Genomic DNA, 18,705 nt, shown 5'->3' on the forward strand with positions numbered 1-18,705 from the left:
TTGGAATGAATAAGACACCTCGTGCTGGTCAGTGCTGTCCGGATCGTACCACCCTCGTGTTCATGTGGACTGCGTTCACGTTTTTTTTCCGAGACTCGTATGGCACCCACCTGCAAAGTTTAGCGGCAAGCCGTTTTGTCTACTCCTGCTAGCAAACGAGCTAGCTTCCAAACAAACGCTATCGAAACATCTAACAAGAAGCTTAAAGCTTACTGATCCACACGATTCTTCTTCTCTGACAATAATAAGCTACAGTAGTACGTTGTTATAAAAATAGATAGCCGCTTTGAAGAAGTTACCTGATGTCTGTTCGCAGATGTCTCAAACCGATATCATCCTAGCATAGCGCTGCCCTGTCAAAATTTCCTCAACTCTTCACATTCTTTCATGATGCGTTTGTGTTTCTTTTTGTTTTTATGGTGACAGATGTGATCCTTTAATCCCCGTCGCTATCTCTTCACAGTTGGCGACATGACACCAGAGTTTGGATCCCATCCACGGTAAAATATGTACACCACAAACCACGAATCACAGCATGAAAATTCCGGTTATACTTCCATCACAAAGCGACACCATGGACAATTTAGTGCACAAAACGCACAAGCGAGAGGATCCCCATCTTCAGTGCATATGTTCACAATCGTTGAAGGTCTCCCCAAAAATTAGCCAACCTTCTCCACAGTGGTCAGTTGTAAATTCTCCTTGGTCTTTATGGTTCAAACCTCCGACTCCAAACTGGACACCCGTTTCCAGGGTCGGAGCACGTAGGGGCTCCCCGCTGCCAGGCCAACTCCTCCCTGACTGCCTTGCTTCTCCGATCCATTCTGGGAGCTCTGATAAATCCCGTACAGGCTGTCCTGGTACAGCAAGGATCGCTGTCCCCCGCATCGCCCCCCACCGCAGGCCAGGAGCTGGCATACGGGACTGGCTACTGGGTGACTGCCTGGGGTCTGGTTGTGGTTTTGAAGGTCAAGGGGGGAGTGGTAGAGCGGTAGCCCGGGATAGGAGTTCAGGTAGTGGGCGTACTGTCTGCTGAGCAGGCTGGTGGCTCTCCGTACCATCCCCCGCCCTAAGCCGGCACCGTACCGCACCGCCTCACCGTATGTCGGGAGATGGGTGGACTGGGAATACCTCAGCCGTTGGCCTTTACGACCAGCGGGCCTCCTGTGATCCTCCCGTATGTGGAGGTACGCCTGGTTCCGCGGGAGGCACAGGTTGTTCCGGAGGTGGGCGGGGTTGTTGGCCTTTGCAGCCATGGTTGGCGTGAGGATGCACGGGAACAGGTCAGGAAGCGTGGAGGGCGACTGACTGGAAAGAGATGATTGGGACTCGTCGAGCTGGTGGATCTGCTCGCTGCCCCATGTTGCTTTCAGGAATGAGGGGCGGCGGCGCCGACGTCTTCCCCTCAACATGAGATCCTCCGGAGGCCAGGATCTGTAGTTCTCCACCGGAGGACACGTCCCCTCCACCGAGTAGATGCTCTCCATGCTGGGGGCAGAGATGTGTTTGCACTGGAGGTTGTTGGCTTTGAGCTCGCTGAGGGTGAGCTTGTTCTTCTCGTGATCCTTGTACTTCCTTCTCTCTGTGTCGCCATCCCCAGACTGGAAGCTTTTGGATCTTCGTTTCCTCTGGTGGATGCCTCCCTCCGTGTTCTGGTTTTGGACCACGGGGACAGGATGGGAGGTATAGATGTCAGGCAGCTGCAGGTCTGTGTATGAGATGAACCTCGAGTGCGGGTGGGTGTCTACATATAGTCTTCCGGTGGTCTGGTAATGGCGGGGATGCTGATGGGGGAGAGTTTCGCTGACCGCCAGGTGCGGGCTGCTGAGGCTGGACACGGGAAGCGGGCGCTCGTATAGACACGAAGTGGAATGGGTCGGAAGCGTGTAGCGCAGTGGCGTGGGCCTGCTGACACACCTCTGCGGCGAGATAGATTGCTGCGGGAAGGACACGTGGTTCTCCATGACATACGCAAAGCCTCCAGGTACCGTCTCGGCAGCCACATGGGGGACACGGACCGGCAAGCCGCTCCCGCTGTGCCGGCTAAAGTGCTCAATGGTCTTGGTGGCATTGTCAAGGGAACTCTCAACATTGGCGGTGGATACCAGGTCCTTAGCGGTGCGCAGCATCTTCAGCATGTTGGCTTGGGCGTAGTTGGATGTCAGGTCAGGTTTGGCCAGACCGGATGAACGGCCATGATCTTCCACACCCTTGAAGCAACTGTAGATACCCTGAAAAGGAAAGAAAACCGAATAAATAGCTCGTGATTGATGCTAATTGCAAACAAGCATTAATGTTTCTTTTTGTGGGCCTCACCCGACTGATGGCCAACAGGAAGTCGAGTTTGTGGGACTTGTGGAGCGAGTGACGCAGCTTCCAGTAGAGCAGATGCTCCCAGGCGAACACCAGCAGGCTGAGGCCCATGGCCACCAACAGCATGTAAAAGACACCCGCCATGTTGTCAATGTCCAGCTTGCTGCTCATCACCTCGTTCTTCTCATTCTGGCAGATGCCTGAGAGCCACACTGTCTCCAGGCGTTGTGTATCACCTGGAATGGTAGAATACATTGGGAAAAAAACATGGCTGCCGCATGGGGGCGGGGGTTTATCACTTGGTTGTCCATACGCATTATCATAGCTTCATGGAAAGCATAAAAGAATATGTGTATGGATAAGTGTTGAGACTTAAAGCCCTCCGTGAAGGTATGAATATTAACTCCAGCAGCTTTCATGGTTTGTTTATGATGCTGTATACAGTGTGCGTGTGTTTGTATAATGTATTGTAGATAATCGCACACGCTCCATTCCCATGGATTTCATTCTTCACGAAATGCCTGCTTCCATTCTGCAAAATGAATTGCTGAATAGAAATAGCGGTACGCCATATATTTTCTTTTAACCGAGTAGGCCCAGGATGTAAGGCAGGGGTGTCAAACTCAAATTTGGCCCGCAGTGTAATTATATTTGGCCCGCCAAGACAAAATTTGCGTCAATACTAAAATTGCAAATTGTCTTCACTTTTAAAAGATGTTTCTAGATGTTTTTATTACCATTCATCTTAGTGCTTACTAATCGTCATATTTTGAGATACGCCTTCGTGTCGGATGTCATAACAACGGGTAAATTGTCGCAGAGTTTGTTAAAAACGTTCATCTTTGATTTTTATCCAACTCTGCCATCTTGCTCATTCTCAAGTGGTAAAATTGTCCTTTGAGTTAACAACGGCACACATTGACATTTGCCTCGAGAGCACAGACAAAGCAAAGCAGGGGTCCGCGTTTTCTCTCCACGCTTGACACAATGGCGTTACGCAAGCTTTTTGATCGCTCGCCCACCGTCGCCGAGGAACTGCAACAGCGCCAGGTCGATGAGCCTCTTCCAGCGTGAGTCTTTCTGCAAGGCGATGCCGTAGCCGGTGGTGGCGAAGACTTTGCCGCTGCCGATGGTGACCAGCTTGCAACCTTCGTCCTTGCCCGCCATGTAGTTGAGCACGGCCGCGTCGTAGATGAAGGCATCCAGCTTTCTGCAAACAATTCCACATTTCTTACACAGTGACCATGACGTCAATCTGTCTTTTGTACTCTTCCAAATATAAACCACCCCCCCCCCCCCAAAAAGACAGCACTTTGAAATACAAATGAAGCATTTTTAATCTAAAAATATATCCAGCACGTTCCTGAAATATGCGCGACTAAAAAAAAAAAGTGTCATCAAACGAAGTAGCAAGAGGGCGAGTTAAAAATAAGTCTTTTGTGCAAAAAAAAAAAGACCGTACCCGGTTTTGAGGCTGTCGAGTGCCTCCTCCACACCCTTTTGGTTGTACTTCATCATATGCGTGTGCATGTCGGGATAGTTGCTTCGGATGTTGCGCTCCGTGCTGCCGTTCGGGACCGTCCCGAAGCGGAAGGGGGGGTAGTGCTCGTGCGGCTTCTGGAACTGCGGGGAAACCAAGGAGACTTGATGACGGGATGAGAGGAAAGAAAAGGGACTGACGGGAGGGAGGGAAAGTGGGGGAAAAAGAATAAGGAATACGTGAGTAGTAAAAAGACATTTAAATGAGGAAAAAGGGGGGGGGGCGAGGACTCCGAAGAAGAATGGAGGTGAAGACGAAGGGAGGAGGGGGAACGGATGAGGCACTTCTCCCTTAAATCCAATTTTAAAAGCATATTTTCTTGGCCGTCAAATCAGCCGCAAGATTCCACGAGCGCCGAAACGTGTCGCTTTGTTGCGCTGGCCTCGCGCATAGCTAGGAAAACTGGATAAATGTGTTAAGATGCTTTCTTATTGACTACATTTAGCGACGTGTTTTTCTTGAAGCGGGGGGTGAGGAATGCGAGCACACGGCGCTGGAATATTGATGGACAAACACTCTGATCAAAGTCACTTATTGATTGGTTTGAGGAAATCGTCGGAGAAGCTCTCACCTTCTTGTCGGAGAGGCCGGAGACGGTGTCGATGTACTGCTCCTGGATCATGAAGGCGGCCAGGTTGGCGGTGTACGACGCCAGGAAGATGACGGCGAAGAAGGCCCAGATCAGCACCATGATCTTGCTGGTGGTACCTTTGGGGTTCTCGATGGGCACCGAGTTGTTGAACACGATGCCCCATAGCAGCCAAACCGACTTGCCGATGGTGAAGGTGGGGCCGCCCGGAGCTGCACACCGAAAATGGAGGAAACGGGCAATTTCCATTACGGCACAAGCTGAGCGGGCTCCGACATCCATCTTAGCTTCGATTACCGCGCTGACGAACGCTAATTAAAAAAAACGAGAAAGTGACCTTTCGGACTCGTGCAACCGGGGACGCTCTGTCAGAAGTGCATGGCGGGATTGATTAGCTGCAGCCCGGGAAGCCGACACGAGTTCACGCATGCCGACGGAGGTTAGTTGGAACGTACTGGGTTGTTTTCTCCAAAACGTACCTTTGGCGCTCACTAGGCTGCGGTTGTACCCGACCGGACTGAAGTACTCGAACACAAACACCGTCACGGCCACCACCGTCAAGCACATAACGAACATCATGACCCACACGGCCGGACTGTACGGCTCTGCGGGAGGAAACAAGCGTCAGTGGGTATGAATCTGTTTCGCATTTTGTTGTTTGGAAGAGGACATGAGGGATTTAGTTGTAGGCTCCAGCTAGCGGCGGAATAAAAGCTTAACAGAAAGTTTTCCTGGGGAGGCGGCGGAGGCAGGCACTTTTTAAAAGTAGGCCATCCCGGGAGAAAGCGGGAGGAGCCATTAACGTCCTCACCGAGGAAGGCGGACGGGGAGACGGTGCCGTTGCTGCGGGCGACCATGACGCTGATTCCCGTTTCCACAAACGGCACAGAGAAGTCGATGATCTCCGAGCGCTCCTCGTTGATGGTGAGCGAGCCGATGGCCATGTCGGCGCGTCGGTACACAACCTGGAAACACACGTTCGACACTTACTCATTATATGTCGATCGGTAAATTGTCACATACATCATTTTATCGCATATACATGTGCGTATGTATAAATATAAATACATATAAAAATTAAAATGATATAAATATATCATTTAAATTTATATATATATAAATTTAAATTATATATATAAATATAAATACATGATAATTTATAAATACAAATATAAATACATCACAATAAATATAAATATTATAACAATAAATACAAATATATAAATATACATACATATATACATATAAACATTGGGAGCAGATGCACATGCAAGGCTCCTCTCTAGAAAAACACCTGCTCACGCCGCCTTACTCTATCATGCAGCTGTTTGACGCGGTCCATATGCATGTGTGTGTTTGTGTGTGTGTGTGTGTGTGGCAGTATGTGCGTGCGTATGCACACTGTCACACCACTGACCCACTTTAGAGTCCATCAAAGAGTCGACACTGTAGCGAGGCAGGTGTCTGTTGGGAGCCTTTCAGCGCTAATAGCGTGGAGGAAGACGACATAACGCATATATTAGAAGTTTATTATCGATTGGTTCCAGCCCCAAAGTGTGAAAAGCTTCATTCGTCGTGCCTTAGTTTGTACTGGTGTACAATTTGAACTGCAGCAGCAGGATAAAGAAAATCTTGTCGGTCAATGTCTTGATGAATTGAAAAACCCCATTTATCATTTCATTGCAGTTTACAAAATTGGGACGCACAAGGTTTCAAATGGTGACCGTCTATTGCAGACGATAATAATACAGAGGCCTATAAAAGGTCATTTATTCGGTATTAAAACTGGTAAACGCTTTTGGATGACAAAAAGCTGGTTTGTCACTTCAAAGAATTTGAAAGTTCCCCCTGAACGGCAGCTCTGCTCTCGACAGTAACTTGTGACTGCAAGCAAATTTAAAGCTACAAATGCTTGTTGTGCCTGCAGGTGAAACAACACTCAAGGAACCTGCGGCATATGTTTTTGTTTGTGGAACTTACGGGAAAAACTTTTCTCTGTCCTTCTTTGATGCCACCTCCGCTTACCTCACCAATCATACCGTTCCAAGTGCCGCGCACCAGTTTGCCGTGCTTGCCGTTGGTGACCAGGTAGAGGTCGTACGAGAATTTGATGGTGCGGGAAAGTTTCTTCAGGATGTCAATGCAGAAGCCCTTGCAGCACAGCTTTGTGTACGACTCAGAGTGGCCGATGATGCTGAGAAAAAATAAATAAATACAATTTATTTTAATTATTATCTTTTTTAATTTTATTATGTTGATGATTTATATTATAATAATAAATAAAAGTTATTTTCGTTATTATTTTTATTTTATTTTAATCTATTTTAATTATTTTTTTATTTTATTTTGTTGATTATTTATATTATAATAATAAATAAAATTTATTTTAATGATTATTTTTTAAATTTTATTTCGTTGATTATTTTATATTATAATAAAATTAGTTTAGCTTGCTTTTTTTTTTGTTGCCAGAGTACAATCTGACTACCTGATTGATGGAGGGATGTGTGGGATTAATTATGATGAATTATTTTATTTGTCATTTCATTTCTAGCTAAACCCATACATCCTTTTTTGACCCGACTTGCGTTGTTACATAAAAAAAAATATCTGGCATACTGACTGCTAAAAGGCAGAAGTTCTCCAAACAGGAGCTCAGTGCATGTCATTTGCATAAAATTGCCAAATTTAGATTCGGCTCGCGAGCTTTTTGATCAGTGAAACAAACAAGTCAGCTCGACGGCTCGCTCTTGACCTTGCAAACAAACAAAATATAATCTCATCCCGGCGTCTGGTGACACGCTTTCGGAAAGGAGCCTAGACGTCTGCATGTACCTTTCAGAGTGATTGGACTGGCGCCTGCAGGGCACCGTGTTGCGGACGCATGTGCCCGTACCGGGGTCCACGTTTTCAACTATGACGAAGGGGCGCTCCTCAAGCGTGGCCACAGTTAAGTGGCGGTCATCTGTCACATGTTCCAGAAAGTTGCCGTAGCGCGGCCACACCGGGTAACGCACCTGCAGGATGCCCCGACCGTAGGTGCCCACCTAGGGAGGGAGTAGGTGGGGCACAATCATCTCTGCCCCTCTGATAGGAACATTAACCTGATCAGTATGTCAGATTCCTTAAAATTTTGGTTCAGGTAGAAGATGCGGGGCAAAATAATCAAAGTTGTAAAATTCATGATGAAAAGGAGGAAATGGCACATACATGTTCATATATACGCACATACTAGTCGACAGCAGGTCTAGCTAGTCTTGTGGCAGTGATGAATGAGGTTGCCTCCAAAGCGGAAATAAATGATTTTTTTTTTTTTTTTTACGTCGAGAGCGTTTCAGTACACCCATCAAATAATTACAAAAAATGATGAACTTCTTAGATAGCATCAGGCTAACATTAGCCCGTCATCTTCCAAACAAACAAAACAATGTTGTTTTGCACTCATTTCCGCTCCTTTTTTTTTGTGATTTTTGTCAGATGAATAATATGTTAAAGTAACATAATGCACATTAGCGGAACCAACCATCTGCGGCGATAATGTCTCGTCAGGAAGTTGCGAGATTTACGAGGGGGGGGGGAACAAATTTCCGCCTCGCCCGTACCTTATCCCACACCCGTTCTCTATCCAGGGCGATGACAACCATAGAAGGGTTGGAGAGGAAGCCTCTGCTGTTGAATGACAGGTCCCTCCTTTCCCAGGTTACATTCAGCATGTGCCTGCAAAAAAAAAAAAGTCATCCTTATTTCCAATCAGGAAAATTCTTACCACATCACAAGAGAGGAATTTGCATATTCATTTGTACGCTTGCAATCATCACTTTCTAATTAAACCTGCAGCTTCCCCAGGAGGCTTCAATCTAATGCCGGGTAAGTCATTAGGGGATAATAGGAGGCCATTTCTGCTGTTTGTTATACGGCGTACGTACCATGCGATACGGCCATGACAGATTGGCTTCTGAATAATAAATCAAGGTTAATTTGCATGTTTGGCCACAGGCAAGAAGGACAGAGTGACTCATGAATCAAGGGTTAAAAAAACACACATAAAGAAAGAAAATGGGTAGCAATTAAATCTGGTTTGGTTAAGTTGGGTCGTAAAATTTTCCAATTATGGTGTTTTGCAAGTACAATATTGTTTTGAGTTACTCGGGACAGGGAATCTAAAAATAACCTTAGGCGATGAGCCATACGCTGCTTCACCGAGTCTCAAGACATGAAGAACTTTGCAGACTTGGAAAGTAGCTGTCAAAATGGTTGAGCGGGGGAATTGCAAAGCGTACCTGAAAAGCGTGTTGTTGCCCGAGTGCTTTGCGGGTTTGCTGCAGTCGCCGTGTCCTTCGGGGATGAAGCCGAGCTGCTTCTTGAAGCTCTCGGCGCCTTTGGCCACGATGGCGACGCCTTCGCGTACCCGCTGCCGCAAGCTCTTGCGCCACTGCTCCGTGATGACGCCGATGACGCCCACGGGGAAAATGGCCGGCGGTGACACCTCGGGGTTGCCCACAGCTGAGCTGGGCAGGATCCAGATGTAGCCCGGCCCCACCAGACCCACCTCAAAGGCTTGGCGGAAAAGGAAATGCGCCTCCTCAAAGGAGCAATACACCAGAAGGACCTGCGAGTCCACCTGACGATAACACACGCTTCAAGTTAGCAAAGAAATTGTAGGATCAGTTTTAATATGTATATTAAATATTGGACCTGTTGCAGAATGCGCCGGGTCCGCATGTCGTTGGCCCCGACGGACATCTCCATGGTCAGGACATCCTGGAGATCCCACATAAAGTAGGACGTATCCGTGTAGGCCTGAACGATGTCCACGAAGGTGTCGTATCCCGGCAGCAAGCTAGTGATGATTGCAAACTCGCCCCAGTCGTACTCCTCCATGATCTAAAATTGAAAGTGACAATCAAGTACCGGTAAGTACCGGTAATCAAAATGATTCCTATCCAAACCTCAAATTATTTTTCTGGTGGACAAAAAACTTGAGCAACATACCTTGAACATGCAGAGGACCTGCTGCTCCAGAGACGCTCCCATCTGCAGGAATGACGAACCTTCCGACTGCCATAGTGACACAAAAGTATGCCAATTAATGACAAACTTTAAAGATTTAAAAACATAATAATTTGGTACACAATTTAAGATTTTATTTTGAATTGACTACATTTTGAATGTCTCGAACCGTGTGCTCTTTCGTCATATTTATATTTGAAACATTTAAATCAACAAATGCATAAAAAAGCTCTTTTCTAATAAAGCAATAATATTTCTTTGCACATGACATTTAAATTGAACAAAAACATCAAATGGTCCTTCTTGCACACGTCTTTTTGTAGGAACTCTCGCGGAACACAATGACGTTTGACATTTTATGTATGCTCATTAAGTTTCTGTGTTTGCTCTCAAGTGTGTGAACCAGCTGTTCCCTTTCTGTCACGACGTTGCATGTGTGTTAGCATTCGTTAGCATATCATCTGTGCGCGTGTGTGTGTGTTAGCATACATTAGCATATCTACTCACACAAGATAGGATGTGATCTTTCGAACCGACATAGGGACTGACTTTGTTACATTTGTGTCATCCGATGTTACATAATGAGGTACATAAGCATAAAAAAAATACATTCTGATTTGTTTTGTCATATTTGGGAGATTTGAAGGAGCTTGTGATGTAAGCAGGTGCAAGAAAGACAGCTTTTAATGCAAAATATTTGATAGCTCCTGCAAGAAGGCACCGGAATGAAGTACAGTATTTATTTTAAGAGCGGCACTACAGGCGCTACATCGACATCACGTCTTCTCGCACACGTTCGCCGATAAAAAGTAGTGAGGGCGGGAACACGTAGTGTTAAACTGTCAAAGTGCCTTTTGGGATCTGACTCTCCGGGCCTCGTCTCCGAGGGCGTAGAGCTGTCACCCCCCCCCTACTCTTGAGAGCTGTGAGCCTGAGGAATCGCAAAAGAGTATCACAGCCAGACTCGCCGTCATTCAATTTAATCTCAGTCTGGGGTTGCTCGGGCTTCGCCCCGGGAGGGTGCGGTGCCGCCGCGACACGGAGCCGGGCCTTAAAAATAGCGCACAAGCAAGTCCGCCTATCACTGGGGGGAAAAAATAAATAAAAAATCACAATGGGGATTTAGTTCTTGATAGTGACAAGGTGCATCACTTTAAGAAGTAGCGTTAACCTCCAAATAGGATGTCACCTTAAACTTAACTCAACGAACGAGCTAACTGTAAAAACTCCAACATCCAATTGGCAAAACACAAACAAAAAAGCAAAACATGACACCTTGCGGTCCACTTTCTGTCGCCATGACCTTGGTGTGGTCACAAATACGTAATTAGCAATCCTACGGGAGCGTATGCTAACATAGCAGCGCACCTGCGCCGTGTCGCAAACGAAACAAATAAAACGACTCAAGCCCGTGATTGATGTTTGCAGCCAAGAGACTTTTACACGTAGAAGCATTTGTCACAATTTGAGGCCACCGGCACGTTTGCTGCACTCTTGGACCAGAAGTGGCCCAATAAGTCTCACCGGATCACACCGCCGTTTCTTTTTTCGGATCAATTCATGTATTTTTAACAGGACAGTTTGACCCGCTTTCTCCGTTTGTTTTTCTGATCGCTCACTTCTGGCCTCTTCCGAAAAGGAGGTCAACCAACCCCGAAGCGCAGCGGTATTCCAATCGTGGAAGAGTTTTTTTGTTTTTTTTTCTCGCCAGGAATGAAACTTAATTAATACCAGCTCGCCTTCAAGTCGTTGGCTTGATAATTTATGAGGAGCGGTGAAACTAGCATGGGTGACACGGAACTTTAACCCATGGTTGACCCTCCGATTTTAAACTGAACTAACTTTATATACAGCTCTTAAATTGAACCTATTCGACTGCTCAGGCGTGTCTAGTAAATCTTCAAGTCGCAAATGGAAATGACGCATCTGAATGCAATCCATACACACAAAGGCCATAACCCGCTCTCATAGGACTTCCTCCCCCGCCTTCCGTCTTTGTTGTTAAGCGACCCAGTTGGGTGTGTATGGGGGGGCGGATGGAAGGGCCGGGGCGAGGCTGCCGCTTCTTCTTCCGACACCATCAAAGACGTTCGTCATAGCGGGTATTGATAATCAACCGCCATTGAGGCGAGAAGAATCAGCCTCTCCACCTGCACTATTGTGTCTGACAGTCTCTTTTTCCCATTCGGTGCTAAAAAAGACATTTTAATACTGAATAGATGCAAATAAGGGATGGGGAGGGGGGGCGTTTTGGGGTGACGGATAAGATCAACGAGGGAGCCAAAGCCTCCTGAAGCGTCTCATTAAGGCTTTTAATGGTGTCCTGCAGCTCGGGGGCGAGCAGACGCTTCCTTAATTGAATTCAACACTTGAGAGGCATTTACATGTGGGCAAGAAAGGAATTACGTAAGGGGGGAGCTCGGCGGTACGTACGCCGTTAAATAAATATCATACGATAGAGATCTAGAGATTATTAAATGCCATGTATGGTAAATATCATATGAGCTAATCAAGAGCATTATTCCTGGGTGGATTTAGAGCCCTACTCTTAAAACCCTAATCCTAATTTGAAACCAAAACTGGCTCCAAAACTGGCGACTCCTTCTCCCACTGTATGCTATTATTGTGTGCGCGAGTGTTGATGCGAGTCTACATGTGAGAGCGAACGCTAAAAATACAAGGTGTTGATAACGGCGCTTACACAAAGAAATGAAGATGTGTGAAGAGATGAAGACTTTTGTTCCCCCCCCTAAAAGCTGAGCAAGAACAATAAAAGACTTATGTCAGGTTTCTCTTCTTCACCCGCTTTAAAAACCATCGCATGCTCGAAGAAGGTTCCTTCGTTAATTTGCCCCCTCCCAGCACCTCCTCCTCCTTCTTCAAGATGAAAGAAGCTGAATGAGGTCAAAGGCTGCCATCAAATGATTAAAATATTTCAATACCTTATAGGGGATGACCACCGCCGATCCGCCGCTGATGCCCACGATAGGCAGAGCCGTCTGGGTCGACAGGAAGTCCAGGATTTGCGCCACCTCGGTCACCTGAAGACCACCCCGAATGATGTCAATGAATCTCGGCCGTGTATCAACGCCCTCAATGCCACTATCCTCCATAAAAATGGCTTTCCTCGGCTGATTGATGACAGCGCGGCAATAAAAGGCAGCGAACGGCGACGGTTTCGCATTTCAGTAAAACAGATGGTAAGAAGGACGCTTGAGGTGTTTCATTTCACAACATTGACTCTCACCTGTGTGGTGGCACCTGACCCGACATCGTCTTCAAACACAACACCGTGCAGCTTCTCCGTCGCCATGGTATCGCAAAGGCGGGTGAGCAGGTCGCGCGGATTGGTGTCGTTCACCAGCACCGTCACGGGGCTCACCACCACGGGCAGGTCCACAAAATTCTCGCCGCTCAGCCGCCCTCGCACCTCGCTCTGATAACTGGAGCCGCTGAACACCACCGCCACGTTGATGGACGAGTGCAAGAGGAGAGGCCGCCCGTGTAGAGGTCCCGGGGATGCGATGAGGAGAATGAGAAAAAGTGGGGACCAGGGAGAAGATGGGAACTTTCTCCTTGGAGTGGCCATGTTGGCACCCTACTTCCTGTGTAGACAGGACAGAACATTCTCAACTTCAAAAAATAATAACTTCATATATCACCTAAACGAGTACTGATACCTGAAGTACAGTAACAAAATATGTTTTGTTCATACCCGGTAAATGTGTCAGCGTGTGTTGGTGCATGTAATCCGCCTTAATCCTGCCCCTGGTGTCATGGTGGTAATCATCATTCCATCGCTACACGTCTACACGAGTGACAGACGAGCCAAGCGGCGGGTCGTCGATCCTCCATCGGTACGCGCCGCGTGACACCATTGTTAGCATTAAGCTAGCTGGCTTTTGTTGGGGCGTAATAATATATACCGTAATTTTCGGACTATAAACCACACAAATTGCGGTTTATAGTCCGAAATTTACGGTAGTTTATTTTCATGTGTGTCTGCTGACGAGCACCTATAATCATATTTTGTCCGCAAAAGTCTGAAACCGGTACGGGGTTTATAATTCTCTGAAGCATCTGCCGAATCGTCCTTTTGATGCTAAGTTCAGGTGCAGCAGACATTCGGCCCAGCTGAGCCATTCAGTGATGTTCAATGGTTAATTTATTCAGGATCACGTGTTCATATTACTCTACGGGTTTACCAACCTACAGCGACGATACAACACCGTGCAAATCAACTGTCAAAACATCCAAATGTGAAACGGTTACTTAAGAATCCGAAGACGTTTTCTCCCGGACCTTTGACTTGACACTCGCTATACAGGACAGGGCGGCTAATTAAATATTCAGAAGGTCAACGTTGGGTCGCGGACAGGCCAATCGAGTGGTGCGTTCCTCATGAATGTTAACGATACCGACCAAGCTGACATGAAAGGACTCCCGGGGAAAGAATGGCTAGCGGAACAAATCAACCTTAACGAGCCCCCGGCTAAACGTTTAAGGTCGGTAGTGTTACGTTCTCACCTTGCTTGTTATACAGACGGACATGGGACAAGTTATCGTTGTTCTCGTTCAGGAAGTGACCCGTCTTTATCTACTAATTGACACACTTGGCAGTTTAGCTCTGACCTTTTGTTAGCTTGCCACCAACCTTGGTAGCAAAAAAGTGAACCGTGCTGAGCAGTGGTTTGAACATCTGCCTCACTGGTGTTCAAAACCTGAATGGAAATAAATCCTCATGCTCTTGGTGGCTACTGGTCACGTGACACCATCAACATTTGCATGCTCTTGAATCGAAAGTCTTTTGAAGATCTTTCCTTCACGGATCAATAGCTTTGATAGAACGCGGCTCTTTAATATCGTGCAGGTGGGCCATAACCAATAAAGACTTGGGCGTCTTTGATAGGCCACCAAAGTGTCTGAAACGTCCGCGGCCATCAGAGACCTCTGGGATAATTAACAACACATGCCCCGCTTTGATTCAAAGCAACAGCCGAGCGGGTTAAGCGCGTCCTCGCTACTCTTGGCGGGCTATCAATCATTCATCTTAATAAGGTTTTGATGCTCGCGGTCTTTGAGGTGCACGGCGCGAAAACAAAGCGGCGGTTATTAGCTGCCGAGATCAGCCCTGAGGGGTCACGCTTTGGAAAGATGGAAGAGGAAGGCGCCTCTTGTTTTGGTTTTGCGCTCGATATAATTTGGATGCTACTTCTTTTGTCGGTTCTCTAATTTGATTTAATTGGTCTGAAAAATGATTTCCTATACAATTTTTTTTTTTTTTTAGGTCAGCGATGTACAGTGAAGGCAATTGAACGCTAGATGGCAGAAATTTATAATAATCTGAGATTTTAGGAAATCGGATTAATGACATTACCATTCATTTCAATGGGGAACTATTCTTTGAGATACAAACGTTTTGTGTTTTCAGCGTCAGCACGGAATATCGTAGGCAGCATTCCCGGTATCTGCTCTTCACAACTGCTCTTTTTTTTCCGTGTGGGATGAATTACAAGTCAAGTCTCGGTATTTGGCAGTTTAATAAGAATAAGCGAATAAATGGGGGAGGCAAGGGGATAGAGTGTTCCTTTAACAGTTTAATCTCTGCTAGATGATGCAGATTACTGCCGCGTGTGTGCGTATGCGTGCTTGTCAAAGGCCTTCGATGGATAAGCGGAACGGTAACAGAGAGATTGCGACATACAAAGGATATTGTGTTTAATCTGGTGCAAACAAAGCACGAGTTGACCTTTATTTAAATCTAAAAATGCTTGAAAAGACATGAAGCTATTTCGGTTAGGGGCGACTATTTTATGATCTATTTAACAGGAGACAAACTTTTTTGTAATTCACCTCCACCGAGTCTACGTGGCCTTTCCAGCCTATGCGGTGACAACCTGTTGGAGGGAAATGCCGGCAGACGTGTTCGGTAAGCGCCTGGCGGGGATACACACACACCGCACGCCGCCGCGCTACACAGCAGTCAAGTCGTTTACGCGCTAAGCTGCGATGGGATGGAGTCCTCATGCTGAGTCCCCGGAAGGTAGGCAGAGGAATGAGCAGAGAGGATCTACTTGACGGGATGAGCGCCACCATTACCATCGTCACCAGAGATATGGTTTGTGAACTGTGCCTTGGTAGAAAAATGGTAGAACTTCACCATGTCTTTCCATACCGTGACGATAGTCATTAAGGTTAATGTTCAAATTGGCCTCCCAGTTTCGTCAGTAACGTCCTAAGGGAATTCTGGTAATGGGAAGTACGGAGAGGTTGACATATGTCCTTCCTAAATTGGCTCAACCGCTTAACGACTAAGGAGATGAAAGAGGGACTCGCGTATGCATCGAAGAATTCATATGCATACTACAATATTCCACATGACGGCAACTGGAGAAATATTTTTGTTCCATGACAGTCACAGTGTTCCATGGAAGTATACAAATAAAAAATTTCCATTTAAGGATCCATTGTCAAAATTCAAGACAGTTAACCAGGTATTATGATGAGTGAATATTCCTTGAACAAATTGATGACAACCCACTGGTTAGCAATAGCGGCTAAATTGTCTCAAAATTTGAATATGCACGACACACGTCTGCTGCCATACGCATTTATCACAATTAGGATTTAAGCGGCTGCCGCGGTATAAACACCCCCCACCCTTCTCTGCATGGGGTGGGGGTGCCGCCCGTAAGCATTTGACAGCTGTACAGGAAATCGTTGGCGGATGCGCAAGATGAGTGACTTTGAGGGGACAATTGGTTTTCTGACACTCAAAAGAAAATTGACAGTAAGAGTACAGCTGTCATAGTTAGACATATAAATCTCACGGGGATATATGTAAATATCGCAAATTGTGGTGTTGAAATTAATGGCGGCTGTAAGATATGAAAGTGGATATATATTTCAATGAGAATATATATCTGATCATTCCAACCTTGAAGTCTGAATAGTAGAAATGACAAATTTGGTAGGCAAAACAAAAAAGTCAAGAGGCCATTTTGGGTCATTCTGAACAGCTCGACAAACCAAATCAGTTTGATGAACTTTCAGCACTAAACTATGTGACCCCAAGACTCAAAAATGATATGTTAGCTCCACTCAGATGTTCTTTCCAAAGATTAAAAGCTTGTTCTTGGCCCAGTGGTTACACTGTGTATGAATGTGTGCAAGCACTCACCTGGGCTTCGTGCAGCCATCCAGCACTAACCCCCACCACGCCATCCCAGGCATCGATCCCTTCCCAGACGGAGTGATGTTGGATCTCGCCGTAGCTATCAAACTTCAGCGTCCTTGCAAGTGTGTGTGGTCACTTGCTATGTGTGGAATTCTTAACTCGGGGTCCGCAGGATGCAGAAAGGAAATCAGCTTGTGTGTATCCCAAGTTGAGGAAAGGTACGGCAGGAGATAGAATACAGCTAGGAAGCCTCCAAGTTAACAACTTCCTTGCTTTCCTTCCATCTCAGCTCTCCCCCAGCTGCAAATAAGCTCCATGGGGTTTGGGTCTAGGAAAAAGTTTTCCATCTTGTACTCCGCAGGGACAAAAGCAAAACTGGTCCTGATGTTGGAGTGAAAAGTGCAGGGTACTAGCAGGTCTTCATCCTGTTGATTTCTTCTTTTTTTTTTTATTATTTGGGGAGGGTTGGAGAGTTTTGCTTACGCCGTAATACCGCCCGCTTCACCTTTTCATTTTGTCTCCGTGTGCTTCGTCAGAGGAGGGGGCTTCATGTGAGTTGGGATAATAATAGTGTGAGGATTTATCCCGCTTGCTCCTCCTCCTCTCCCTCCTCCCTCCGCCACCGCTCACTACACTCCGCATTTCCTCAGTAATATTCACCTCTTCTCATCATTTCAACACATCCCAAGTTTCTGCTCAATCACCTTTGTTTCCTGTGCCATCAACAGGTCTGAAACCAATGCCATTAATAGGAATGTGCCCACTGCACCCCAACACACACACATATATGTACAAAAATATACACATATATATATATATACGTATTGCACACACACATATATGTACAAAAATATACACATATATATATATATATATATATATATATATATATATATATATATATATATATATATAAAATATATATAAATAAATATATATAAATATATACACACACAAATTAAAAATAAAATAAAAAAATAAATAAATAAAAAAAAAAAAATATATATATATATATATATATATATATATAAATAAGTATATATATATATAATATATATATATAAATGTACATATATATATATAAATAAGTATATATATATATATATACTATATATATATACACACACATACTGGATGCGCATACGCACACAATCGCGGCGATGGGGGGGGGAAAACTCAAGTGTGTCTTCTTCACAGTTAGACGTCACGTTTACCTTAGTCGTGCCTGTCACGCTCACACCATCCGACGGGCTTTTTTTTTTGAAGGTTTTTGAAAAGTCGCTTCTGCTGATGAAAGCCGAGCGCCGTGGTCAGGTGACAAGCCTTTTTAGCTATAAATACGCACATGCCAGTTAAAATAGAGCATTTGAGTTTGGTTGACTCAAGCTCACAGACGTGTTCATTTAAGTCATTATTATTCAATCAACGATATCTGTCATTGGCGTTTTCACTGATGCTGTGATGCCTTATAACACATTTTTGACGAATATTTCTGTTCTAATTAATTAATTTAAAGGGTGTCAGAGGAGGAGTTGATGTCAGCACTATCATCAGCAACTTCATAAACGCTCCAAGCTAAAAACAGCAACTCTGCCTTCCCAAATGGCATCCATGCCTGTTTCGACGAAAAGCTAGCCACTAGCTAAAAGACAGCAAGTTCATCTTAAAAGTCATTAAAGTCATGCATAGGCAAATTTTTTACTTTGTAAGTTTAAGCGGGGGTCAGTCACAAATGCGTTTATGTGTGAATTTGAATCCTGGAGTGACCGAGAGGGGTCAGGACTCAACCAAAGTAGAATCCATCAACGTGCCAAGATCAGAGATATTGGTTTTTGCCGTCTTGCCCAAATAAAACATAAAAAAATAAAATAAAATACATTATCTGAAGTGGCACGGGCACGTTCCCAAGAGAACAATTCATGCAAGCCATCCTGAACTAAAAACAAAATTGCTTTCGACCGTTGTGCTGGTCTGATCTGTAACTACACAACAGGAAACATTTTATTGGTTATTGCTGTCAAAGTTGGCTCGACCAGTTATTAAATCCAAAGGTTCACATTCTTTTTCCTCTGTCAT

The 18,705-nt window shown here is 45.5% G+C and overlaps 1 protein-coding gene across 1 annotated transcript; it reads right to left on the bottom strand.

The window, feature by feature from the left end:
* Positions 1-419: 419 nt before the first annotated feature.
* On the bottom strand, positions 420-17,172 carry LOC119138055 (glutamate receptor ionotropic, NMDA 2C-like). Its single transcript, XM_037277762.1, has 16 exons — positions 16,633-17,172; positions 12,700-13,057; positions 12,395-12,493; positions 9,435-9,500; positions 9,138-9,326; positions 8,723-9,063; positions 8,045-8,159; positions 7,278-7,489; positions 6,468-6,636; positions 5,254-5,407; positions 4,922-5,047; positions 4,425-4,654; positions 3,776-3,936; positions 3,336-3,523; positions 2,317-2,549; positions 420-2,231 (listed from the first exon to the last, which is right to left on the bottom strand). The coding sequence occupies exons 2-16, from the start codon at positions 13,039-13,041 to the stop codon at positions 717-719; spliced, it is 4,140 nt and encodes a 1,379-aa protein (XP_037133657.1). The 5' UTR covers positions 13,042-13,057; positions 16,633-17,172; the 3' UTR covers positions 420-716.
* Positions 17,173-18,705: the final 1,533 nt, after the last annotated feature.

Source organism: Syngnathus acus, chromosome 19 (assembly GCF_901709675.1).
Source record: "Syngnathus acus chromosome 19, fSynAcu1.2, whole genome shotgun sequence".
In the NCBI taxonomy this organism is placed as follows: domain Eukaryota; kingdom Metazoa; phylum Chordata; class Actinopteri; order Syngnathiformes; family Syngnathidae; genus Syngnathus; species Syngnathus acus.

Excerpts from the sequence above, each read along its gene's own strand:
- LOC119138055 (XM_037277762.1), bottom strand. The coding sequence starts at position 13,041 with ATGGCCACTCCAAGGAGAAAGTTCCCATCTTCTCCCTGGTCCCCACTT. Across the intron at positions 12,494-12,699 it reads GGTCAGGTGCCACCACACAG|GTGACCGAGGTGGCGCAAAT; the intron begins GTGAGAGTCAAT and ends GGTGGTCTTCAG. Across the intron at positions 2,232-2,316 it reads TCCTGTTGGCCATCAGTCGG|GGTATCTACAGTTGCTTCAA; the intron begins GTGAGGCCCACA and ends TTTCCTTTTCAG.